We start from the raw sequence: 27,317 nt of genomic DNA, 5'->3' as shown, positions 1-27,317 counted from the left end.
CTCAGGTGTAGATCTGCTGAATATGCAAATGGTTCCATAAATTTCATTCCTTATATTTCTTTTCTGTATTGAGTTAAGCTTTAACCCTTTCCTATACCAACTGTATGCGTGTGTGTGTGTGTGTGTGTGTGTATGTTAGACCAGTTTATGTGTTTATGTAGTATGTTAGACTAGTTTAAGTGTTTATGTAGTTAATAAAACCTTACTTGTATCACACTTGACGTTGTTCATTGTTTGCTCATAACTGGAGTCACTTAATCATGCAGATTTATGCTACAAGCTTTTGTAGAATTGTACAGTAAGAAAGTTATTTCCCTTAACCAGGAAACTAACATTCTTAGAATTGACAAGACAGTTGACCCTGAGAGGTCAGCTAAATATCTACAGCGGATCTAAAATATGAATAATTAATTATAACTAGTTATGGTTAATTATTCATATTTCCTCATGAGCTGATTCGTTACAAGACCTACCAGTGAGATAGGATTCAAACCAGCGAAGTGGAATCTCTGTGATGTCTAGTGATGAGAGGGTGGACAGGAGGATCTGATGATTCACAGTGTCAAAAGTGACAGATCCAGCAAAATAAGAACTGATGATTTGGAAACAGCTTTTGCAATCCGCAAGGCTTCAGTGACTGACAGTAGCACAGTCTCAGTTGAATGGCCACTCCTGAAACCAGATTGGTTAGCATCCAGTTGGTTGCTAAGATATAATGATACCTGGTTGAAAACAACTTGTTCAAGTGTTTTTGCTATGAATGGAAGGAGAGAGACAGGTCTGTAGCTATATATAAGTGAAGTGTATAATGTAGGTTTTTTGAGCAGTGGGGTTACCCGAGCCTGCTTGAATGTAGTGGGGAAGGTGCCTGTGAGGAGAGATGTGTTGATGATGTGTGTGAGTGCTGGTAAGAGTGTAGGAGAGATTGCTTGGAGAAGGTGTGAGGGGATAGGGTCTAGTGGGCACGTTGGACGTTAGCAGGAGAGGAGAAGTTTGGATACTTCTGCCTCAGTGAGGGGACAGAAGGAGAAGAGCGAAGGTTTAGGTGTGGATGTAGTTGGTTTGAGTCCTTTGTGTGTGGAGCTGAGAACTGACAATTATAAATGTTACACAGTGTTGTGGACCCAAGTCTCATTACTTCAAATTTTCTCTGCAAAGGTGGCACAGAAGCGCCTCCAAAATGGCATTTAGGTTTCTTTGCACAGGCTGTTTAATGCTGCGCAGAGGCAGCATAAATTAATTTACACAGCAAATTGTACTGCTTGGTATTAGGGGCTGAGGTGGCTCTGAGCAGGCATAATTTAGTTTGCCTTTTATGCGACATTATGTCTTTACACTGAATTTTAAACAGCCACAGAGCGCCCTTAACATTTACATTGCAAAGATGGCATAGAAGTACTTCTAAAGTGGCATTTAGGTGTCTTCACGCCAGTGTAAATTAGGCGCTAGACTCATCAAAAATTCACAACGCACATAGCCCCTGATATTTTACGATCTCAATAACACGTTTCAGAACATTTTGAATAAGAAAAAAATAACTTACACGTCAGTCATACAGTGCCATGACTTCGAAATGTCACATGACATGCCTGATGCATCACCATGGAAATAGGAATGTAAAAGCTGATTTTTTTTTTTTTTGAAATTTGATTTTCTAATCTATAAAATAAACAACTTCATATGGCAACGTGTCACATGGCAATTTGCAGTTATTGCGCTGTGCATAACAGGTAATTCACAGGATATGAATGTGATTTTAAACCAATCTCTACTTTCTTCATTCTTTTAAAAATAATCACTGTGTCTACTAAAACACTCATTAAAATTTTAGCTGATGAATTCAAAGATAAAAAGTAATTCGTCTTGAAAATAAAAGCAGGCTTTGTGAATTCAGCATATTGCTAATGGGAGAGAATTCTTGTCTTCATTTTTATTCTTTATTGAAACTGAAGTATGTTAACAAATCCACCCTGTTCAAATCAACTGCTGTCAAACCAGAACAAAGAAAGTACTGTACTCTGTGCTTGATTTTTATACAATGTATGTATTGAGTTTTAAAATACAGGTCAAACTGAGGTGATGGCATGTCAGATAAAATACTCAAATAAGTTGGGTTTTTCAAAGGAAAAGTTTGAATATATATCACTTGCAGTGAAAATCCAAACAATAATGTGGTCTTAAAAAAATATTACTTTTTTGATTGTTTATAAAATACATTAAATAAATATGAGTCATCTTATAATGCCCAGTGAAAAATAGTAAAAGGATGTAAAGTAGCAACACAAATAAATACCGAAAACACTAGGTTTTACAGTGAATTTATGGCACACTTTACTGCATTTTTAACAAGGTTTTTTCACTATATAAGCATAATATGCATGTGTTTTTTTGGACAACAACAGCATTATCTTTTTAACAACAGTTTGTCCATCATGTTACAAAGTGTGTTGGGTAAGCAAGCACTGTTAATCAAGCATAACATTAATGCATTTCAAATGAATGTGGAACTTTCAATGATAACTTTCAATTAACTTTTCAATGATGCATTTATCCACAGATACGTATCTGCTGGTTGTTTGTCAATAATATTATATTTCAATCATGATTAATTCAAAACTTTTTTGTGGGGGGAACTGTTTCCTTGTAGCACTTAACATGAAATCCTCAATTTCCTTATTCCAGTAATTTTCCACTAAACCCAGTTTATCCGCATCTAATGATACATTATCTCCAAAGATCCCTCATTTTAACACATCCACCCACATCTGTCTGCATTTCTGTTTAAGAAAGTAACTTAGTTTCAAAGATGCCAGAACCTGTTGAGCGAAGGCTCAATTTCCACGGTTGGCATACTGTCAATAGCTTGTATCTTGGCAAATGCAGCATTTCTGAAGTCATAAATATAGACCAAATGGCATTTTAAATCAAAAGGAAAGTACAAACGTAAATCTTATTCAAGAATCTTAAAATTACTTTAATATGAATAATTCCATTAAATAATTAATTGGACAATGTTTGACCAATAACTTCACAAAGAATGTATGCTTAATTGCGAAATGGATTGCTGTGAAACAACTTAAAGGGGTCATATGATGCTTTTTTAAAGATAATTATTTTGTGTATTTGGTGTAACAGAATATGTTGACATGCTTTAATGTTCAAAAAACACATTATTTTTCAAATACTGTACATTATTGTAGGTCCTCTATGCCCCGCCTCTCTCAAATGCTTTGTTTTCTACAAAGTCTCTCGTTCCGACAAGCGCAGTCTGTTCTGATTGGCCAGCTGACCCAGTGCATTGTGATTGGCCGAACACCGCAAGCACTCGTCGGAAATGTAACGACCCTTACCATAATCGCGAGCTTCATCTTTCAAAATAAATGTAAAGACAGTAAATATATATGTCATTAGTTTTACCATCAGTTCAAGTCCGAAAGGGGAACAGACACAGTAATGATGCAGTACACAAGCCGCAGTTAAGACAGCTGACTCTACTTATTATCTTGTTTATCATATCAGAAGATCATCAAAATGACCTTGTTGAATCTTATTCATTTATCACTTTCTCGCAGTCACTGTATACCAATAAAAGTGTCTTGCGTACAAAGAAAGTCTTGGCTTACTAAGTCAAAAAAAGCGGTTATGAAAAAAGTAAATAAATCTAGTTTAAGCTTTCACCTTCCCAGAAATAACAGCAGATTTCACAATAGAAACAGCAAATAAATCAAGCCTAACTGGTCTCAGAACCTGTCGCCAACACACCAGATTTAAAAATAACAAGGCTGGATTCCTTGTAAAGTCACATGAAAAATTCTTACAAGTGCAATACCTTCAAACTGTCACTTATTTTAACCTGACATAGGCTTTCTCTCATTTGTGTTTCTGTGGCTCTTCCAGCTAAATAAACCAGTTCAGTGTTAGAAATTTTATACTAGAGCACAAACTATGAAAACAGTAAAACTGCCTCTATGGAGGTAAACTTTATAATTCAAACATCTCCAATGACCTCTCCATATTAAGCAAATACATAAGACAATATATAATGTGTATTAATGAAACAGAAGGTCATAATATCCTGCACTCATTTTAGTATGGGACACTAAATTATCTACCAAGATAACTAATCTTAACACATCCACCCATATTTGTTAAATTTTCTCTTTTGTACAAGATTGTAACTTGGTTTTGACATTTGAAATCAAAAGGACAGTTTAAAAGTAAATCTCTAGGGGTGTCAATTTAATTTGATTCCTTCTAACGCAACAGAAATAATCTTAAAATATGACCTTTAGGTGATTTTATTTTTAATTCCATTATATAATCAATTAAGATGGACAGTATTTGAACATTCACAAGTTTAATTGCAAAATGTACTGCTATGGAACGACTGATAATGCTTATATTGTATAACTCTACTGATTTTGTGTTATATAAGTAACACTCCCATTCCTGATCACTCATTCTTTGTTGTATTTCAAGTGGCTTATATGCTCAGGAATGTAGGCAATGCTGTGCTGAATAAGTCTGTCATTGTTCTTAGTTTTGCCTTAGATTCATTTGAGGAAGATTCCTTATGAATGCAGTTTAAAGAGTTGCTGAATCAAATTCACAAAAATCGATTTTAAATCAAACTGACAAGCAACAAATAGTGAGTGAACTGATTTTTTTGTGAACCAAGAGACCATCTTTTTCAATTATGGGATGGATGCTTAGTTGCCTAGACAAGTTAGTCTTGCTAATTTGTGTAATACAGTTTCACAAGTTAATATAAAAAAAATAAAAGCAGAATTACAAGACAAGACAACTATTCATTCTGTCATTCCAAGTATAACCAAAACTATGAGGAAAAAAGCAAAGGGGAAAAGGCAATAGAAATACACAGACACAGCCAAGTACACACCCCCAGAAACTGAAAGAATACATTTTATCCAATGCTACTTTAAGGTTGTGGTTAAGAAAACCAGTCTTATTATGGGAACAGTACTGGTCTGGGATCCCATCTCTGTTTTAGAATTAGGCCTGGACTGGCATCTTTAAGAGTAAGTTCACCTATGACTGCAGCAAACACACGCAGCATATCAGAGACAGTGTTATTTGCATACCACACATGTCAAAAAGGGAATTTTGTTTTTCGGTCCCTACAATAAGGAAATCTGCAAAGACACTGCTATGATTTTTGTTGTTGTTGTTGTTCCGTATGGACATACCAGTGGTTGCACGACAGTAAAAAATGGTGTTAAAGTTTTTAGGTAAATTGTAGTTCAAACCATTCTGTATTAGAGCTGTCAAATAAACCTAGATAGATCTATTTAGATTTTTAACCATTTACGATACTGCTGAAGTGATTTTTTGAAGTGATCTTGTGCATTCTTGGAACTCTGGTACTCACTCATGTCATAGAAATGCTGCCAGAAAGCTTCCATCCAGTTATGCGTGTCTTCAGATGTGCTATTTTCATGACATCCGTCCACCCAAATTCTAACTGGATTTAGCTGTTTTATAATGGAGTTTGTTTGTAATTCATTTTAGGGTCAGTAATGATTCTGTAATGTAATAGTGAAAACTATGCTCTCTCAATAGATATTTTGTTATTGTTATTAAAATTGCGAAAGAATACAGGCAGTAAAATAAATGAAACTATAATGTATAATTGCTTTACAATTTAAAATAATTAAATAATAAGAATGAAAAGATACATTATTTTAAGTGGTGCTTTATTCTCATGAACATAATGACACAGCATATCATTAAGATAAACAATAGAAAGAAAAATCCCCTTGAAATTTGAAACATGTTTTTAACTATGAAAAATGACCCAGACATGTTTTTGACAGGCTTCATGAGATTCACCCTAAAAATATGTCATTGGTTTCGACTTGTCTCGCCATCCATCTCTTGGATTAATTTTCTCTGCTGTGCTTTTCTGGCCTTTTTCTCAGACAGACCGAATGTTAAGAAAATAAACAGTCAAGGTGTGTCTGTCTGTACTGACAGTCACTATGGATGCGTTTGTTTCTGTTTGTGAACTGGTTTCGGCAAACATTGCTGAAGTGTGAGACCGTTTCAACATTTAACACTCTCCCAGTGTCATGTATGTGTTTGTACACCGCTTTGGTATGTGGAATAGTATATATTTTATGTAATGACACATATACTGCCCCCTCACCGTACAGACAGAGCAGGCAGCAGAACCGGTGATTCTACTCCGGGTGATCCGGTTCCGCTGCTGTGGGAACTGCAGGAAGCTGCTGTCTCTAAAGTTGCCATGAACTTCTTACTGGAGGCACTTCCCAGCCGGCTCAGCCTCCGAGTGGAGAAGCCCATGCTGAATTCCTCCTCCACACAGCAGCTGTAGAGCTCCACCCGCAGGTCAAAGCCTGGAGGTACGTCAGTGCTATGAAGACAGGATATATGGAAAGTGGACTTAAAAAAGAGCTTTATTATTTTACATTAGTTACAGAGATTTTTAAAATAAAATATTTAAAATGTATACACTACTGTTCAAAAGTATGTTTTTTTTAATTGTGAGAATGAAACATTGATGTATTTTTAATCAAATGAAAACTTACAATGGAGAAAAAAATGCTCAGGTCATATTTCATCCCAGAATTCTAATATTTTACAAGAAAATACTATATTTAATACTAATACTATATTTTTGAACCATTAAGATTTTTAAAGTTTTTTTACTCTATTTTCATGACATCCGTCCACCCAAATTCTAACTGGATTTAGCTGTTTTATAATGGAGTTTGTTTGTAATTCATTTTAGGGTCAGTAATGATTCTGTAATGTAATAGTGAAAACTATGCTCTCTCAATAGATATTTTGTTATTGTTATTAAAATTGCGAAAGAATACAGGCAGTAAAATAAATGAAACTATAATGTATAATTGCTTTACAATTTAAAATAATTAAATAATAAGAATGAAAAGATACATTATTTTAAGTGGTGCTTTATTCTCATGAACATAATGACACAGCATATCATTAAGATAAACAATAGAAAGAAAAATCCCCTTGAAATTTGAAACATGTTTTTAACTATGAAAAATGACCCAGACATGTTTTTGACAGGCTTCATGAGATTCACCCTAAAAATATGTCATTGGTTTCGACTTGTCTCGCCATCCATCTCTTGGATTAATTTTCTCTGCTGTGCTTTTCTGGCCTTTTTCTCAGACAGACCGAATGTTAAGAAAATAAACAGTCAAGGTGTGTCTGTCTGTACTGACAGTCACTATGGATGCGTTTGTTTCTGTTTGTGAACTGGTTTCGGCAAACATTGCTGAAGTGTGAGACCGTTTCAACATTTAACACTCTCCCAGTGTCATGTATGTGTTTGTACACCGCTTTGGTATGTGGAATAGTATATATTTTATGTAATGACACATATACTGCCCCCTCACCGTACAGACAGAGCAGGCAGCAGAACCGGTGATTCTACTCCGGGTGATCCGGTTCCGCTGCTGTGGGAACTGCAGGAAGCTGCTGTCTCTAAAGTTGCCATGAACTTCTTACTGGAGGCACTTCCCAGCCGGCTCAGCCTCCGAGTGGAGAAGCCCATGCTGAATTCCTCCTCCACACAGCAGCTGTAGAGCTCCACCCGCAGGTCAAAGCCTGGAGGTACGTCAGTGCTATGAAGACAGGATATATGGAAAGTGGACTTAAAAAAGAGCTTTATTATTTTACATTAGTTACAGAGATTTTTAAAATAAAATATTTAAAATGTATACACTACTGTTCAAAAGTATGTTTTTTTTTAATGTTTCTGAAAACAGTCTCTCATGCTCACCAAGGCTGCATTATTTGATCAAAAAACTATATTTTGTGTGTACAGTGTGTGTGTATACACACACACTGTACACACAAAATATAGTTTTTTGATCAAATAAATGCAGGCTTGGTGAGCAGAAGAGAATTCTTTAAAAAACATTAAAAATCTTACTGTTCACAAACTTTCGACTGGGTGTGTGTGTGTGTGTACACACACACACACTGTACACACAAAATATAGTTTTTTGATCAAATAAATGCAGGCTTGGTGAGCAGAAGAGAATTCTTTAAAAAACATTAAAAATCTTACTGTTCACAAACTTTCGACTGGGTGTGTGTGTGTGTGTACACACACACACACACACACACCCAGTCGAAAGTTTTTGAACAGTAAGATTTTTAATGTTAAAACAAAAAATACTCTTCTGCTCACCAAGCCTGCATTTATTTGCTAAAAAAATACAGCAAAAGCAGTAATATTGTGAAATATATTTAAAATAACTGCTTTCTATCGGAATATATTTTAAAATGTAATTTATTCTTGTGATCAAAGCTACATTTTCAGCATCATTACTCCAGTCTTCAGTGTCACACGATCCTTCAGAAATCATTCTAATATGCTGATTTGCTGTTCAAGAAACATTTTTTTAATTATTATTATCAATATTTAAAACAGTTGAGTGCATTTTTCAGGATTCTTTGATTAACAGAAATATCCAAAGATCAGCATTTATCTGAAATAAAAAGCTTTTGTAACATTATACTATTCAAAAGCTTGGAGTCAGTATATATACATACATACATACATACATTATATATATATATAATAGTTTTATTTTTGGGGGGATAAATTCTAGTAATTAATACTTTTATTTAGCAATATTTGATCAAAAGTCATAAAGACATTTATAATGTTACAACATATTTCCATTTCAGATAAATGCTTTTCTTCTGAACTTTCTATTCATTAAAGAAACCTGAAAAAAATTCTACTCAGCTGTTTTCAACATAATAATAATAATAATAATAATAATAAATGTTTTTTGAGCAACAAATCAGAATATCAGAATGCTTGCTGAAGGATGATGTGACTGGAGTAATGCTGCTAAAAATTCAGCTTTGAAATCACATTTAAAAAATTTTTTAAAAGTCTTTAAAGGGGTTATATGATGTTGCTAAAAAAGAACATTATTTTGTGTATTTGGTGTAATGAAATGTGTTTATGCGGTTTAAGGTTAAAATAACACATTTTCCACATACTGTACATTATTGTTTCTCCTCTATGCCCCGCCTTCTGAAACGCGTCGATTTTTACAAAGCTCATCGGTCTGAAAAGCGAGGTGCGCTGTGATTGGCCAGCTATCCAGTGCGTTGTGATTGGCTGAATACCTCAAGCGTGTGATGGAAATGTTACGCCCCTACCATACTGTGATGCCCTGTCCGGCCGGAGCGACGAGACAAAAACATGAAAACCCATTATAAACGAGGCATTTGTTGCAGTGGGGACATAATTACGGATTATAATGACTTGTACTGTCTTTTTACGAGTTGAATCACGCCGTGTAAACATAAAACCATGTCTGCATTTGTGATGGAGAAATGACAAACAACAAGCGCTACTCTACACTGCCCAAAACTCACGTTTGAATCATCAGTGGCAAATCCTTTAAATATAAAAAAAACGTATTTACAGTCGGTGAGTCAGAACAGCCGGCATTGTAGTCTACTCTCCCAGGATCAGGAAACAGTCCTCCATAAAATGCGCTGCACACATCTGAATATTTGGGTTAAACTGTTCTGGAACAGTGTTGTAAATACAACTTAACCACTGATTTCTAGTCGTGTCCTCTTTTGGAAGGCCAAACAAAGTAGTTTCACTTTCACATCGAAACACAGCGTCACACACGGCGGGCTAGAGGATTTGACGAAGGAGCGTCCGGCGGGCTTGCGGCAACCACATGTGACGACCCCGGGCTGGACTCCGCTTCGTCCACGGTGAAAGCCGATCCGGCGATCCACAGCGCGAAGTTGATGTATTTCCTCAGCGACCAGCACGAATCAGCTCCAGGCATGACGAAGCGGATATCGTTCTCTTTTGGAAGGCCAAACAAAGTAGTTTCACTTTCACAACAAAACACACAGCGTCTGCACGACATGGTGGCGGTGGCAACAACAATACTACAGCGAGAATAAAAGTTACGCCTTCTTTCTTTCCGTGAACATTTGGGCGGCGTTATGCAAATCTTCCCACATCGTGACGTAGACATGTGGGGGCGTGTTAGAACGAGCCGTTTTAGGTAGGCGTGGTTGACTCTTAACTTTTATAAAGAATAACTCTTTGGATTTGAGACTTTAGTCTTTGCAACTTTACAGATCTTCTTTATGCAAGAGCTTGTATCACTTCAAAGAGAAAGGAAAAATTTAAATCGCATCATATGACCCCATTAATGTAACTTTTGATCAATTTAATGCATTTTTGCTTAATGAAAGTATTAATTGTATCTTAATGACCCCAAACCTTTAAATGGTAATGTATATTTACCAAAATATATCAAACAAAATGTTTACCTTTTTCTTTTTTTTGGTCAGACAACAAGTAAATTTAAGTAATCAACCACTATAACTAATGAATATGACATGATGAGATATTGACTAAATTTTTAATAAAAAAAAATAAAAAAACTTTTTAAAAATTTGTAGACCATTTTGGAGAGGACCATTTCCATTTCGTCCATGAATATCAGAGGGATAAAAGAAAGTAAATGAAGAATATCTTACAATATCACTGGTTCATTGAAACAGATGTCTGTGAGCGTCCTGTCCACTATTACGAGATCTGTATCGTGAATCTCTGTCCCCACCTGCAGCAAACAGAACACAGCACACCGGTGCAGCTCTGAACAGAGAAAAGAGGTACAGAAAAGGAGAAAATCAGTGAAAATCTGACTGATTTTGTGGTCATACAGATTCTCAGTCAAACTCACCTCCTTTGTTTTTAAAATACTCTGAATCTTTCCACATGAGAGGAATGCGGATATCTGAGGATAAGAAAATAGAAAAATAAAAACAGTAACAAATCAAAGCAAATAAATAAGATATAGTATAGTGATATAGTAAGTTGTTGCATTAGCCTCTGTGCATGTAACCTCACCTGAAATGGCTACTTTTCCAGTACAAGGTAATCGCTTATCAACAGACTCACCATCAGATGACCTAAAAACATTCAATCAATGGATCAGCGGCTCTGTTCCAGACACAGTGAGCTGCCTACAATGGCAACATTTTAAGTGCACTTACAACAAAACAACTTCAACAGTTGGGCATCATAATTATGTTATACTTTTATTATTTGTTTCTATTATTTTTTATTGATATTTATTATTTAATTTATATCTAAATAAAATGTTACTATATTTCACGCTATATACGTGTACTATTTTATCACAATTGCAAGATATAAAGTCAGAACTGTGAGATATAAAGTCATAATTGCAAGATCACAAAATCACAATTCTGAGAAAGAAAGTAGTCAGAATAGCGAGACAAACTTACAATTCTGAGAAGAAAAGTCGGAATTATGAGATATAAACTTGGAATTGTGAGGGGGAAAAAAGTCAAAATTGTGAGATAAAAAAAAGTTACAATTACCTTTTAATTTTTTATTCCATAGTGGAAACAAAAAACAGAATTGGGAGAATAAACTTGGAATTCTGAGAAAAAGATTTAGAATTGTGAGATATAAACTTAAAATTCTGAGTTTATATGTCGCAATTCTAATTTTTCAAAAAAAAAATTTAATCCCATGGCGGAAATGAGCTTCAGTAATAATGCCATAAAATATGGAAATCATTGGTGAGTTGAGAAAGTTTGTTTTAAGGAGATACGGAGTTGCTATTTACAGAACTCCACTGCTACCTATTCAGTCCAACTCATTATACATCTATACCCCAACTCAGTGACTCGATGATCTACCTCCGTCCTGCTCTCAGCATGGCCTGGGCTTCCTTCATGCGCTGCAGCTGGGTCATAAGGGCCAGTATGCGGCTGTTGGATGTGAGGAGAGTCTTGGAAGCTTCCAGAGCCTGATCTCTCTGAGAACACGCAGCTAAAAGCTTACAGGCCCCTTCTCTGATCCTCACCTCTCTCTCGATCCGTCTCTGAACCTCACAGTCCTGCAGAGAGATGAAGAAAGAGCAGTCATATCCTCAGACGATACACCCAGAACCATTCACCCAGAGCCGATCCTCCCTATATGCAAAATACGCAAGCTGCGTAGGGCCCCCGAAACACCAGGGGGCCACCTTGCTCAAAGATGATTTAATTTTAGTTTTGTTTTTGAATTTGGCCAGCGGTTATGAAAACATGAACGATAATTTATTTTAATGCGGTGCGCTGTCGCCGAGCCGCGGAAGAGACAAATGCGTTTCATTAATTCGTTCATAACCATATATACTGTATATATAAACACACACAAAATACCTACTTTAGGAAAAGAACTCTCTTTATCTCCAGAAAATCACTTCCCTGATCAACACACATACCAGCAACGCTTTCAGTGGGTTAGAGTTTGTTCATGACCCACATCGTATGACCTCATTGTCAAAAGCGTAAGGATAAGCCCTGGCCTGAACCCCAAAAGCATGTCTTTTGTTCAATGTATTTACGTTCCATGTACCGGAACGTGCTATATCATTCAGGGTATTTTTGTAAGTATGTTAAGCCGTTTGTATAGATTAGCATGAGACGTGTTGTTACATAGGGTTAATCTTGTCACATGCTCAGCTGACTTGAATTAACTCGCTTATGGAATTGTGCAAAAATGAAACTTGTTCGTTCATAGCATTTCAATAAATTGGCAATTTTACTATGTATAACATTGGTAATCTTACTGTCTTTATAGCAGTGTTGTATTATTAACAAAATTATAACTGATAATATAACAAAAATATTTAAAAAATATTAAAAATCAAATAAGCTGAAACATTTATTTTATATTATATTTTATAATTAAATATAAAACAAATATGAAGGAAATATTAAAAACTAAACTAAACTAAACTAACTAAAATTAAAACTGAAAATATAAATATAAAAGCTACTTCAAAATATTATTAAATATTGTAATAGTATATAAATAATACACTGTAAAACCGAACAGTGAAATTAATTAAATGAGTTCACTTCACTCAAATAATAATGAAAGTTAATTGGACTTAATTGAAATGCGCTCTGTAAATGTAAAACGTTGTTTTATTAAGGTGAACTTATAATGATTGTCTTTTCTAGTTCCCAGCATGCTTTGCATCAGACAACAAGGAAAATAAATGTAGAAATTAAGTGTTATTTTGTGTGTTTTTACACAAGATAAACAGAGAGACATAAGTTAGTACTTAAATGTTGTGTTATGTTAGGATTTACATAGGTTTCTGTTATGTTGGTTTTGTAGTGTTACCGTTGTGGTGAAGAGTAGAGCCTGTGGTTAGGTTGAGGATGGACAGCAAAACCTAAAGATTATTTAAACTGCATGTTGTTTGACTATTTACATGTGAGTATTGTGAGTCTTTCTGATAACTGCATTAGTACGTGCCAGTGTGCTGTTGCTAACTAGAACTAACTATTAACTATAAAGTAGTTGTGCCTGTAATGATAGAGAGTCACCCGGTTGAGATTGTTGATAATTTTAAATATCTTGGCACATATATAGACAGCAAACTGAGTTTTGTGGATAATACTAATAATATTTTTAAAAATGCATGCAACGTCTATTCCTGATACGGAGAATCAGTAGGTTTGGAGTAAGTCAAAACATATTGGAGATTGCCTACAAATCATTGGTAGAGGGTGTGCTGACCTATAATTTAACTTCATGGTATGGGCATCTTAATTGCAAGAAGAAAAATAATCTGGCAAGAGTCACTAATATAGCTAGTAAAATTATTGGCAGACCACAGAATAAGTTGGGTGAGGTTTATACCTCAAGATGTGTTGGGAAAGCGGAGTGTATATTAAAAGGCCCAACTCATCCTCTGTGTGATCAGTTTGTTTTATTGCCCTCTGGGAGACGATTTTTAATGCCTAGAGCAAAGACACATATTTATAAAAAGTCTTTTGTACCTGCTGCGATCGGATTTATTAATCAAAAAGCTATGTGATCCAGTATGATGGTTTTTATGTGTTCTGTAGTACGTGTCTTTGGTTTTCGCTGGTGTGGTCAAAGACAAATTTCAACCATGGTTGACAATAAAGATGTATTGTATTGTATTTAAATCCTCCAAAATTGGCCCCTTTCACTTCCATTGTACAGTGTGCATCAATTGAATTTTTGCCTTTTTGTAAAGAAAATAAGCTTGTAAAAATGATTTTTGCCACAAATGTGCCAACTTTTTAACATGTATTTTAATTCTTTCAGACTTTTCTTTTCGCAGTACTTCACATTCATTATATTGACAAAAGAGCCCAAAAAATTCTAATTCAAATTTTATGTTCCACAGAATAAAGAAAGGTTACATACAGGTCTAGACTGACACGAGAGCTAGTAAATGAATGGTGATCTATGCCTATAAATGTTCAATTAAACAAAAGCACTCGCTAAAGATTGATCTCGGCACATTTCCAAAGAATAGGACGCAGGCATTCGCTCTTAAACTATTAGTCCCTTACTAATAGTAGGTTAAAGCATGCTGGCACTTACTCAATGCCTGTTTGCTCCGATGACAGCAAGCATTGTGTATTGACTTGAAATTCCCTCAGGGTCATGTCTGTCTGAGAACGATTTCAAACAGGCTTTTGTCTGTTTCTAATACATTCAGATGGCAAATTGGCTAATTTTCATAACTATAAAATCCTGCCAGGAAAAAAAAGATTGCCTTATAAAACTGCCATATTGCCATTGTCTAGTCATAAAATATGTTAGTTGTAATGTTAAGAACATAAGCCAGAGCAAAGCTTTATTGCGGAGTGTGCTCAGTTATTATGGATCATTTGTATACAAATTACTTTGGAGAAATAAAAACATACAAATGACGTATGACATAATGCAGTCTGATCACCAGTGTTGGGGGTAACGCATTACAAGTAACGCGAGTTACGTAATCAGATTACTTTTTTCAAGTAACGCATTACTTTTTAATTTACAAGAGAATATCGGAGTTAAATTTTTTTTTCCAATTTATTGACTGACAGCTCTGGTGTTGCCATGGTGACAGAAATCAGAATATGTTACTGTATTTATAAAATAAATATGAATATGCATTAATTCATCTCACTCACACACACACACAAAACACAGATTCAGTATTCCTCAAAATTAATAAAAAATAATGCAACTCAGAATATGACGTAAAGCTGCAATAATTAATGTTAATGTTAAACAACACAAATATCCTTTATGTATTTAATCCCATTCTATTAACCAATGTCTTTGCTTCTGACCTTCGATGATCCAGTTCAACCGTACTAATAAGCAAAAATGTCTTTTTTTATTGCTGAAGTGTGTTGAAATGTCTTCTTCTGCATTCTACAGTACGGACGTACATTTACTTTCCCTTCAGTCCGAGGCTTATTCAGTTCACTTTTGGTGTGAAAAGGCTTTTATATTTGCCAAAAATAGAATTTTTCTTATTTTAAAAACAAACAAGCAAGCCCTGTCCAGATTTTATAAGTAACGCAAAAGTAACGTAACGCATTACTTCCCCTAAAAAGTAACAAAGTAACGTAATCCGTTACTTTTTATGTCGTAACGCAATATTGTAATGCGTTACTTTTAAAAGTAACTTCCCCCAACACTGCTGATCACAACAGAGGTGACTTCATGCAATAAATGATTACATAATACGACAATAAATCTAAACTCAAGAACACAATTCAACAGTGGACTCAGATCTTATCATTGAGATTGAATGGAGATCTAATGGAAACTTTGGCCATCCATGTCCACGTGTGGCCAAACAATTGTCTCATGTCATTTGACATCTTTTAAAGCAATACAAACCACAACTAAAAACTAACTCCATTCTGTCTCCTGGGATATGAATGAGCAACACTGAGCAATAACATGTATCTGTTTCAGTAGGGATTGTGATGGATCTGCGGCTGCTCACCTGTGCGGAATCCTCCAGCACGCTCAGGCGGAACCGGCCTCTCTTCACCTCCATCTCCATCGCGGATCCACGGGCCACAGTGGCTCTGGAAGTCTGGTTTCTGCAGAACATGAGTGCTGTAGGTTGAAAATCCCAACTCAAGCGACCAACCGACCGAAGCGGTTAACTACTGCATTAAAATAAACATAAACCCCGTCCCAAATGCTTAGATATATATCTGAAAAGCGCCATTAGTATAAAATCCTACTGGACATGTTGCAACAGCTATGGATAACTAGGGTGTGTTTTCCCCAGTCCGAGTCCGTGGTATGGGTGGCGCTTGAAGTTTTGAACACTCACTGAAACAGCGACCCCATTATTGTGATTTAGTGAACATAACTTTGGTAGGCTGTTAAATGTTTTCCCATTGCACACAAGGTTTGATTCCGCCAGGGCGCGTATATTGGTTTAAAAAACGAATCCTCCCTTCAGACGTATCCACATTTTAGAACATTTTTTGGATCACTGGAAGCATCTGCAACCTAAACCGTATTATCTTTTGATTCTAATCATTTTGAGTATTAACAGCTGAAATCTACAAATCGAAACTCGCACCAGTGATCTCAATAAAAGCATTTTTTTTTAAATCCCCACGCTGTAAATACAGACGACCGTGATTGGTCCGTTCTGACCTGCGCTGACAAAAGTAACAGGCACCACATGTTAATGAATGACGTAAACGAGCAGCGGTTCAACAGCAGGTTACTTGCAAAACTTTGCATTTGAAAAAAAAAAAATTTACACTGAGAAACTTTAATGGACATTGTCTTTAAAATACAAAGTTACAAATCGAAATACAAGACAATTATTTAGACTCTTTGCCTCAAACCAAAAAGAATGTCCGGCTGTTAAACGCCGCTTATTTTATGTTACATTTAAAGGGACAGTTCACCCCAAAATTAAAATTGTCATTAATTAAAGGGGTCATATGATGCTTTTTTAAAGATCATTATTTTGTGTATTTGGTGTAACAGAATATGTTGACATGCTTTAATGTTCAAAAAACACATTATTTTTCAAATGCTGTACATTATTGTAGGTCCCATATGCCCCGCCTCTCTCAAACTCTTCGTTTTCTACAAAGTCCCGCCTTCCACAAGCACAGTCTGCTCTGATTGGCCAGCTGACCCAGTGCATTGTGATTGGCCGAACACCGCAAGCACTCGTCGGAAATGTAACGCCCCTTACCATAATCGCCAGCTTCATCTTTCAAAATAAATGTAAAGACAGAGCCCAAAGGGGAACGGAGTCACGCGTGACAGACACAGTGATGAAGCTGGTATGTGTGCAGTACACAAGCCACGGTTAAGACAGCCACACGATGCGCAAAACTCTCCATTTGAACAGTCAATAGCAAATACTTAAACTAATAATAAAACAGTAGCTGATTCAGAAGCGCCAGATTGTCATAGCAAAGTCAGAATTACCTCCTCTTCTAGGTTCACGAAACGGTCATCCATAAAATGCATTGCTGTTCTGTTGTAAGAAATCTTAAAGATTCCTAAACGCATCTACTTCTGGAAGGCAAAATAAAGTGTTTTTGCTTTTCGCCTAGAAACACACAGCGTCTCCCTGACATGGCTGCTTCAACACTAACTGCGGTTACTGAAACCACGCCTTCTTTCTTTGCGTGCACATTTGGGCAGCATTATGCTAATATTTCCACATAGTGAGGTAGATAAAGTCAGAATGACCTCCTCTCCTAGGTTCATGAAACGGTCGTCCATAAAATGCATTGCTGTTCTGTTGTAAGAAATCTTAAAGATTCCTAAACGCATCTACTTCTGGAAGGCAAAATAAAGAGGTTTTTGCTTTCGCCTAGAAACACACAGCGTCTCCCTGACATGCTGATTCAACACTAACGGCGGTTACTGAAACCACGCCTTCTTTCTTTGCGTGCACATTTGGGCAGCATTATGCTAATATTTCCACATAGTGAGGTAGATATGTGGGGGCGTGTTAGAACGAGCCGTTTTAGGGGGGCGTGGCAGAGTCTTAACTTTGATAAAGAATATCTCTTTGGTTTTGAGACTTTAGTCTTTGCAACTTCAGGGATCTTATCTATGCACAATCAGCTTATAACACTCCAAAGAGAAAGGAAAACTTGAAATCGCATCATATGACCCCTTTAAGCACCCTCATGTCGTTCCAAACCTGTAAGTTCATCGTTCATCGTCAAAACACAAATTAATGTATTTTTGATGAAATCGGAAAGCTTTTTCACCCTGCATAGACAGAAACGCAACTACCACGTTCAATGCCCAGAAAGGTAGTATCTTTAAAACATCCTTAAAATAGTCCATCAGTGTGGATTCCTCTGCTTGTTAACAAGAGTAATGACAGAATTTTCATTTTTGGGTGAACTATCCCTTTAATTGCTATTCTATGTAATATTTCTGTGCAATTAAAGCAGCTCATTCACTTATGCATACAAGGTAGCTAAAAATAAGTGACTGTATTAACATTATTATATATGTTATTTCATGAATCTAATCATCAAATTTGTAATTTCTAAATATAGATTTCTCATATATTCAGACAGATGGAAAATTGTTTGAAATTCAACCTTTACAAACACTGTACATTTTTATTAACATATTTACAAATATAAAATACTTGCTTGAGAACATTTGCATATAACTATGAAAAACAAATATGAACAGCATAAAACTGAACAAAGGTTAGGCTTTGCCACTAAAAGTTGAATATAAAAATGCTACAAATAATGTGGAGCAATGCTAAAATACAACACACAGACAGCATTGAGCTGAAAACAGGACAGTGCTTATTTAAAATGGAAATTTGTTTTAAAGCTGCTCTTAAAAAAATAAATAAATTATACAGAAAGAAAAGTCACTTTCAGAAAACGTCATTCTCTGATTAAAAAAAAAACATTAGCAATTGATGCAAGAGAAATGACTGAGAGAAATGAACGTGTTTCTTATTCATAACTGGAAATAAAATGCAGGTCGAAACCAACAAAAAACAATAATCAGTTAGGCTCAGATCAGACATGAATTATAATACAACTTTACATAACAAAAGAGCGCAACAGTATCAAAAACATAACTGAATTATTACTTATTTATCCTTAAATAAAATTATAATAACATAAAATAAATTATGTCAGCTGTTACTGAGGTACGTTTTCGCTGCATCTCTTCAGTTGTGGTTCCTCTTGGTAAAAGTGTCCTGGGAAAAACTTCAAATATTCACACGTCTATACACCCGACTTGTCAAACTATATTTCTGACTATTTAGTTAGTTGTGACTGGTTTGTTATTCCAACCTTTGGCCTTAATCCATGTCTTCTAATTCATCAACTTCAGTAAAGATGTCACTGAAGAAGTACTTGGAGACACTTGTGGGTTCTTCATCTGAGTTCTGCTGAGTAGAGAAAGATCAAATCCGGTTTGATTAATACAAATATACAAAGTGACCATAAAAGCACTGAAATATCTGACCGCATGATACCTCAATGACAGATGCAGTGGTGAAAGCAGGGGTCTGTGAGGGTCGCTTTACTCCAGGGTTGGTTGCAGTGGTAACAGGTCCGGCTGCTATCCGCTTTCTAAAAAAGAGCGCAACAGTATCAAAAACATAACTGAATTATTACTTATTTATCCTTAAATAAAATTATAATAACATAAAATAAATAATGTCAGCTGTTACTGAGGTACGTTTTCGCTGCATCTCTTCAGTTGTGGTTCCTCTTGGTAAAAGTGTCCTGGGAAAAACTTCAAATATTCACACGTCTATACACCCGACTTGTCAAACTATATTTCTGACTATTTAGTTAGTTGTGACTGGTTTGTTATTCCAACCTTTGGCCTTAATCCATGTCTTCTAATTCATCAACTTCAGTAAAGATGTCACTGAAGAAGTACTTGGAGACACTTGTGGGTTCTTCATCTGAGTTCTGCTGAGTAGAGAAAGATCAAATCCGGTTTGATTAATACAAATATACAAAGTGACCATAAAAGCACTGAAATATCTGACCGCATGATACCTCAATGACAGATGCAGTGGTGAAAGCAGGGGTCTGTGAGGGTCGCTTTACTCCAGGGTTGGTTGCAGTGGTAACAGGTCCGGCTGCTATCCGCTTTCTCTCAGGACGTGCGGTGTTGACTGCTGGTTTTTGGGGGCCTGGTTTGGCCCCTCGATGAGCTGCTGGGGGTCCTTGTGTATTCTTCGATGAAATGAAGGACAGGAACCCTTTGAGTCTTCTGCCAGGTCTATTGGAAGACATCCAAATGAACAAAAATGGATCATAACATCTAGAGCAATATTAAAGCCAATACACTGCCCTGGAAAGTTTGCACTGAAATTTGGTGATAAGAAGCCTTATTAGCAGGATTTCAAACCTCAGAAGATTCACATTTTTTACTTTAAAAACTAACAAAATGTAGAGCCACCCACCTTGTAAGCGGCCCACTTGTGGCAATAGGCGTGATTTGACTGACACTTTGCAAGTCTGATGTACTAGCCAACTCAACTGTCTTTTTGCCTGAGAGGTCCACTTTTCCCATGATGCCTTGGGAGGAACCCACCTGGACAGAATCTTCAGAGACAGGTGAACGAGTATTATCGCTAGTCGCAGAAAGGTCTGTAGTTGCTTCTCTGTCAGAGATGGTGGTTGAAATCGAGTTGTCTGTTGATGAAATGACAGCGGGTACAGTTTGCTCTGGCACTGATCTCGTCTCTCGTGTTGAAACGGGTAATGAAGTAGTCTGTTTAAAAGAGAGAGCTGCCATGTCCTCTTTAGCATCACCACCTCGAGCATTTCTCCGCAAAACAGGGATGGGTTTAAATTGCAGCTTTGCTGAACAGAAGAAAGTGCATTAAATTAAAGACATGCTTTAAGTTACGAAAAATTCTCTTTCTAAAAAAAAATGCTTTTCTTAACTCCAATTCATCAAACAATCCTGAAAGAAAATGTATGTTGGTTTCCACACACAACTCTTAAGCATCGATAATAATCAGAAATGTTTCCTGAGCAGCAAATCAGCATATTAGAATGATTTCTGAAGGACACTGAAGACTGGAGTAAAGATGCTGGAAACTCAGCTTTGCATCACCGAAATAAATTACATTTTAAAATAATTTCAAATAGAAAACAGTTATTTTAAATTATAATAATATTTCACAATATTTCAGTTTTTACTGTATTTTTTTAATCAAATAAATGCAACCTTGGTGAACATAAGAGACTTCTTTCAAAAACGTGACAAAATCTTCCCGGTAACAAACTTTTGAAAGCTCCCTTACCTCTCCTGGTACTCTCAGGTATTTTTCTTTTCTTTTCTAGATGTTCCTTCTCATCATCAGTCCCCTCTACCACAAGGCTCTCCAATCCTTCCACTAACACATAAAGAAACTGGGTTATAGGGCAGTGCAATGCATTAACAGATGTTAAATCTGTAGCATATATGCTTATTTTTAGAGCTGGAAATATTTTCACCATGATGTTCTGCCTGACTCTCATCTTTGGTATTCTAGGAAGGAAATGGCCTCAGTTTTAGTCACATATCAGTATTTATCTAGCATTTATAGTTTTTAAAGTCAAGATGCATGTTTTACCCCCTGAGATGTGGAGGCTGGTGTCTTGCGTTTCAATTCTCCTGTCCTAGATTTGCCCACGTCTCCCTGTTCACTTTTCTTTTCCTCATCCTCTGACACAGGAACTAAAGCGTCTGTGATCAGTAGGTGAGATACCTCCCTGCTCTCACTAGCACTGAAATTAAGCACAATAATAGGTAGAACATGGAAACATTTGCAAATAAGACTTAAATCCGCATTCATTTGGCTAACAAATTCTCAACCGGGACAAAACTTTCTTACAACATCCTCCTAATGTTTATTTAGCTCTCTCCAAGTGTTTATGGTATCAGATAACAGTTTAAAGCAAAGGTACCTTTGACCATGAGAATGCGTCTCAGACGCTGCCACAGGTGGGAGGAGCTCTGTCCGAAACCCCGCCCCCTCATCTAAAGTGGGTGGGATTTCCATGAGAGACAGTATAAACACAGGTTCCTCAGGCGTGGGCTCAGCAGATGTGTCTTCTGATTCACATCCAGGATGTTCCACAGTGCTGCCTTCACAAACTTCCTCAGGATTAGTTCTAATGTTCTCATCCAGCATGACCATGGTTTTCTGTCTGGACTCGTTTTCAGAAACTGTCTGATTTACAGAGACATAACACATGATATTTATTATTTTGATGTCCTTATTGTAGTAATTCTACCTGACGTGGTTTGATCGTATTTAACACACATTTAACAGATATTTGACCTCTGCTGATTCAATGCTCGATGCTCCTTCTTGTTGAGCTGCATTTTTGGATACATCAAGTTCTGTGGTATCTACAGCACCCTCTTCAGGACTTTTAGTGAAAGTGGTCATGGAAGGCTGAGCAGCAGATGGCTTCTCATTAAATACTGCAAGAAAACATATGCAAACATAAACAGATATTTGCTTTTAAAAGATTTTAATAAAAAAATGATTAACTTATATGTTGCATAATAAATTGGATTTAATTTTAATAAAATGTTCAATCATTATTTTTGTGACAATAAATCACATTTACACAATATTCTTAAAAGATTGGATGGTAACAATGAACATTCTTATAAGTCATTTTAAAATACTGGAAATAATATATAATTTATAGTAGGATTAACACAGATTTGAAGTTTTTTAATCGTTATCATTTAAACAATCATGTAAATTCTAAAAAAAATCATATATTACAATAATGAATGAATTAATAAATAAATAGTTTCATTCAATTTTATGTTTCATAATAAAATGGAACCTGGTTTTAATGAAATTTTCTATCTTTTTTTTTTGCAACATTAAAGCACATTTCGAAACCAATTGTTTAAAAAAAAATCTTGCTGTAATCACAAAAAATACACATTATTAAAAAGTTAAAATAATTTATACATGGTATTATGTTAATTTCTGCTTGTTTTTTGTTTTTTAACACTGAATCAGAAAATTAGACTTCTCTCAATGCATTTTTGCCCATTTTTATTTCATAAAAGCTTTTTTCATCAATTGAACATTGATGTAAATTGAAATTAAATAAAATTATCAAATATTTTTTAAATCCAAACATATATTATTATTATATCAAATTATGTACATGGAAATTAAATTTTAAAAAATTATTATTATTCTTTTTTTCCCTCTCAGAAAAATGCCTTCTGGATCTGTGTATTTTTGCCCAATTAAAGGTTGGGATATAACATTTCAGTGCATACCGCAGACCTTTTTGACTACATATGATAACTAGACACAAATGCATGGTTAATCCATATAATAACAATTCATTTGGCAGTTCTTTCAGCTCATCAGAGAACGTTTCCTTGAGAGAGAGTTTTGTCTTACCCTCCATGTGGTCTGCGTCAAGAAACTCTATGACATCCTTCAAAACAAATCAGACACAAATTAGTACCATCTCATCAAACACTACAAAAACATTCCAATTCCAAAGTGGAGAAACTAAATTCAATTTCACTACAGAAAACAAAAAAAAAGGAAAATGTAGAGATGGTTCTCACTGCAGAACACAAGATCCAGGGGGCGAGGTTGGATCCAGATCCAACTCCTCCCACCTTACATATACCTAAACCTACCCATCTCCCCTGATCCCTAAACCTGCCATCTCCACCCCTGTGGATCCAACCCCGTCCCCTGGATCTTTGTTCTGCAGTGAGAGGCTACTGAAAATGTATGTGCATTTATGATGGACACAGCAACAGTAAACAGAGGAAGCGTCAAATGTGACGAGAGACATAGATGATGTTGGTGAGACTTACAACAAGCAGGTCCAACTGGCCAACATGCACCGTGCCCTGATCACATGACAACTCGGGGCACAAAGCATTCTGGGATGTGCCCAGGATATCAGGCACATTCAAAGAAATGTCCAGCTGGGAGACAATGGGAATGAATCACAATAGAGGGAAGGACAATGAAAGGTAGGAAGGTTGTGAGTTTATGATATGACATGCAGATATTAATATGAACAAAATGGCAAAACAAAAATAAACTCACTTTTTGAAAACCATAACATAATTTATGAAAAACAAGCAGACTGATGGCAATAATATGTGATAAAGGTGGTCCCACTAGGGTCCTCTTTCTTATAATAATACATAAACATACCTCTTCCATGGTTTCTACCACCTCTGAATTAACAGGAGGTAGATGGCGTAAACTCATTGGCACAAACGCCTGGTTTTCCTCTTCAGGATTTGAAGGGAAGTCTTCCTGGCTCAGGACAGATTCTTCTACTTCCTCCTCCTCCTCATCACCATCTTCAGTTCCAGAGGCCAGTAAGGTCACCAGTCTAGATTTCCCCCTTCTAGGCATGCCCTGTTTCAATCTGGGACCTGGTTTTAATTTAGCTCTCCAGCCAGGTGCCTTAATGTCCTGACCACGAACTTTGGAAAACACAGGAAGATCAGAGAGCTCTTCCTCATCTTCCTCTTCCTCTGCCGCTGCCTGTATTACATGCTGAGAGAGCTTAGGGATCCTTCCTGACCTAAATAAAAGAGAAATGATAATTAGCATGACAACCAAAACTGAAAACAAGACCACAGAATAATGCCAAAAAATATAATGATCATCAAAAATAAAATAAATTGATTCAAACATTAATCATACTTGTTTATCACATGATTCTGGATCTATTCACAATTACATCTGCATTGCATGTAAAAATATTTAAAATAATGTACGGCAATAGAAGTAAAGCTGCAACAAAATAAAATATAGACATTAAATGAACAACTTAAATGAAATGAGAAATTCTGCATAGGCAACTAACTGAAATAAGTAGAGTTTAAGTTAAAGTACTAAAATTACTCAAAACTAATCTGAAATCAAAATTTATTTTTTTTTAAATGACAAAAGCACATGAAATTACTAAAACAAACATTAAATAAAAACAAACCCCCCCATAAAATATATATAAAACCCAACTCAAAATATTAATAAATACTGTAACAGTATATAAATAATACTACAAAAATGCACAGTTGCATTGAGATCCTTAAACGGTTATTAAAATGATCTAAAGATTCTCACACTTACCTGGTTGGTTTATTGAATATCTGTTCTTGTACAGCGCACAGGTCAGGTTCTTCTTCCTCTAAATCTTCCAGTTCAAGGAGAACTGCAGACTGCTTCTTCTCTTTTACAGAGGCTGAAGGCACCTAAAAAGAGCAAATTATACAATTTATTAGATAAAACAGGCAGATAAAAATGACTTTGTACAGTAATACACATAAAACTATCACATCAAACAGCTGAGAACGTCACCTTGGGGTACTTGTCCATCTTACTCTCCTCCCCGACTGAGGTTCCGTTCTCTTTGCATTTCGGCACAGGGCACCTGTTCCCCCATCTGCGGCTGAGGTCTGGGATCGGTCTCTGCGGTCGACCTTTGAGCTGAGCTGGTTTAATAGCAGAACTCTTGTATCTACTAGAAAAAGTTTCATTTTCAGCCCCCAAATCGTCTTATAACATTATAAATTATAACTGCACGAGTAGTGCAGAAATTGCATTACAGTTCAAAGGTTTGGGTTCAGTAAGAGTTGTTGTTTTTTTTTCAAATTAATTAATACTTTTATTGGGCAAAGAAAAAATATTTTAAATAAATGCTGTTCTTTTGAACTTTTTTATTCAACAAGAATCATGAAAGAAAATTCATCATGGTTTTCACAAAACAGCAGCACAACAGTGCTCAAAACTGATTATAAAAAAAACTAATGTTTTTGCTGATGAAAATTTAGTTTTTTCATCACAGGACTACATGCCATTTTAAAATATATTAAAATAGAAAATTGTTATTTTATATTGTAATAATATTTCACAATATTATCGTTTTTCTGTATTTCTATAAAATAAGTGCAGCTTAAGTGAGCATAAAAGAGACTTCTTTCAAAAACATTTAAAAAAAAAATCGAACTGACCCCAAACGTTTGAATGGTAGTGTACATGTAAATGCACTTCTAAACTGAATAATGTGAGCTATCTGTAACCTTTTAATAATATATTTGGGTTCATTCTTACTTGTCATCTTGTGACTGGCCATCAGAAGTAAGTAAAAGTGTCAGGAGGCCAAGTAGATAAAGTCGATGTTTTGTACTCATTTTTTTTTTTTTAAAGTTTGAATTTGAGTTTGAATTTATTTATTAGGATTAACCCCTTGAGATGTAACATCTCGTTTTCGAGGGGGTCCCAAAATACAACGCATCACAATCACAACAAAATAACATAAAACAAAACACAAATTAACAATACATCCAGTGAATTAAATAATAATAAAAAACATTTTTTAAATAAAAATGCACTAAAGTTTCATTAGGCATAGGCTGTTACTTCCAATTCATCTGGACTTTTGCAAGATAATGAAAATGCTTTCTTTTTTTTTCTCAGTTGTTCCTTGCATACCCTCTCCATTCGTCCTCTTGATTCTCCTGTCTGGAGTATTCGTCCCTCTTCCTCTGCGCTTCTTTGGAGTGGTATCACTTCCTCCATCATTTGAGAGGTCCTCATTCTCCTTTTCTCCAGCCACCACATCACTGTCTGAATCCGATGAAGAGTCCATTTCCTTTCTTTTAGCTGCTGCATCAGAAAATAGTGCAACTGTGCATGAGAACTTGTCCAAAAAACAGTGAATCATAAACAGATGGACAGAAACAAAAAGAAAAACTGACCTCTCACTTTCCTTTGGACTCTCCTCTGCGCTTTAGCCAACTTGATGAGCTCTTTGTTTTTGTTTTTCTTATCTTTCTCGTTTTTTAGGATCTGCTCCATTAATGTTTGGAAGAAATCTAGATCCAAACGCCGCTTCTCCTCTGAAAATGCACTTCAGTTTACTTCATTTTCAACCAAATGTCTTAAAACGTAATTTAATAAGGAACCAATTTAATTAGTAAAAGTTAGTTTAAAGGGGTCATATGATGTTGCTAAAAAGAACATTATTTTGTGTATTTGGTGTAATGAAATGCGTTTATGCGGTTTAAGGTTCAAAACACATTATTTTCCACATACTGTACATTATTGTTTCTCCTCTATGCCCCGCCTTCTGAAACGATTTTTACAAAGATCATCGGTCTGAAAAACGAGGTGTGCTGTGATTGGCCAGCTATCCAGTGCGTTGTGATTGGCCGAATACCTCAAGCGTGTGACGGGAATGTTACGCCCCTCACATACTGTGATGCCCTGTCCGGCCGGAGCGACGAGACAAAAACATTAAAACCCATTATAAACGAGGCATTTGTTGCATCCAGTGGGGACATAATTACGGATTATAATGACTTATAATGTCTTTTAACGCGTTGTGTTGCATCGTGCCGAGTAAACATAAAACCATGTCTGCATTTGTGA

General features: G+C 35.8%; 2 protein-coding genes and 1 long non-coding RNA gene across 4 annotated transcripts in view; all 3 read right to left on the bottom strand.

Annotated features, from left to right (window-relative positions):
- The window catches only part of rtknb (rhotekin b), a 34,076-nt gene extending 17,630 nt beyond the window's left edge, over window positions 1-16,446 (bottom strand). The window contains exons 1-8 of the mRNA XM_016292864.1: window positions 15,876-16,446; window positions 11,749-11,948; window positions 10,928-10,989; window positions 10,761-10,814; window positions 10,555-10,672; window positions 7,410-7,637; window positions 6,172-6,394; window positions 5,390-5,492 (exon numbers count right to left, since the gene is read on the bottom strand). Of these exons, the coding sequence (XP_016148350.1) occupies window positions 5,390-5,492; window positions 6,172-6,394; window positions 7,410-7,637; window positions 10,555-10,672; window positions 10,761-10,814; window positions 10,928-10,989; window positions 11,749-11,948; window positions 15,876-15,986 (1,099 nt within the window). The 5' untranslated portion in view covers window positions 15,987-16,446. The remainder of the gene's footprint in view (window positions 1-5,389; window positions 5,493-6,171; window positions 6,395-7,409; window positions 7,638-10,554; window positions 10,673-10,760; window positions 10,815-10,927; window positions 10,990-11,748; window positions 11,949-15,875) is intronic.
- A 2,325-nt stretch (window positions 16,447-18,771) lies between these two features.
- Window positions 18,772-19,479, bottom strand: LOC107600905 (uncharacterized). Of its 2 annotated transcripts, none has more exons than XR_001610856.1 (2): window positions 19,389-19,479; window positions 18,772-19,301 (listed from the first exon to the last, which is right to left on the bottom strand). It is a non-coding gene; the product is annotated as an uncharacterized lncRNA (long non-coding RNA). The 2 variants fall into 2 exon arrangements; XR_001610855.1 differs by having other exon boundaries at window positions 18,772-19,298.
- A 72-nt stretch (window positions 19,480-19,551) lies between these two features.
- Window positions 19,552-27,317, bottom strand: part of LOC107600887 (transcription factor TFIIIB component B'' homolog) — an 18,975-nt gene continuing 11,209 nt past the window's right edge. Inside the window, exons 18-25 of the mRNA XM_016292863.1 lie at window positions 22,188-22,351; window positions 21,829-22,094; window positions 21,495-21,648; window positions 21,376-21,409; window positions 21,183-21,275; window positions 20,334-20,736; window positions 19,924-20,149; window positions 19,552-19,836 (exon numbers count right to left, since the gene is read on the bottom strand). Of these exons, the coding sequence (XP_016148349.1) occupies window positions 19,747-19,836; window positions 19,924-20,149; window positions 20,334-20,736; window positions 21,183-21,275; window positions 21,376-21,409; window positions 21,495-21,648; window positions 21,829-22,094; window positions 22,188-22,351 (1,430 nt within the window). The 3' untranslated portion in view covers window positions 19,552-19,746. The remainder of the gene's footprint in view (window positions 19,837-19,923; window positions 20,150-20,333; window positions 20,737-21,182; window positions 21,276-21,375; window positions 21,410-21,494; window positions 21,649-21,828; window positions 22,095-22,187; window positions 22,352-27,317) is intronic.

This window comes from Sinocyclocheilus grahami, unplaced genomic scaffold (genome assembly GCF_001515645.1).
Source record: "Sinocyclocheilus grahami isolate Dianchi unplaced genomic scaffold, SAMN03320097.WGS_v1.1 scaffold294.1, whole genome shotgun sequence".
NCBI classification, from domain to species: domain Eukaryota; kingdom Metazoa; phylum Chordata; class Actinopteri; order Cypriniformes; family Cyprinidae; genus Sinocyclocheilus; species Sinocyclocheilus grahami.
The sequence above is the reverse complement of the archived record's forward strand: the minus strand, read 5'-3'. Positions and strand labels throughout refer to the sequence as shown.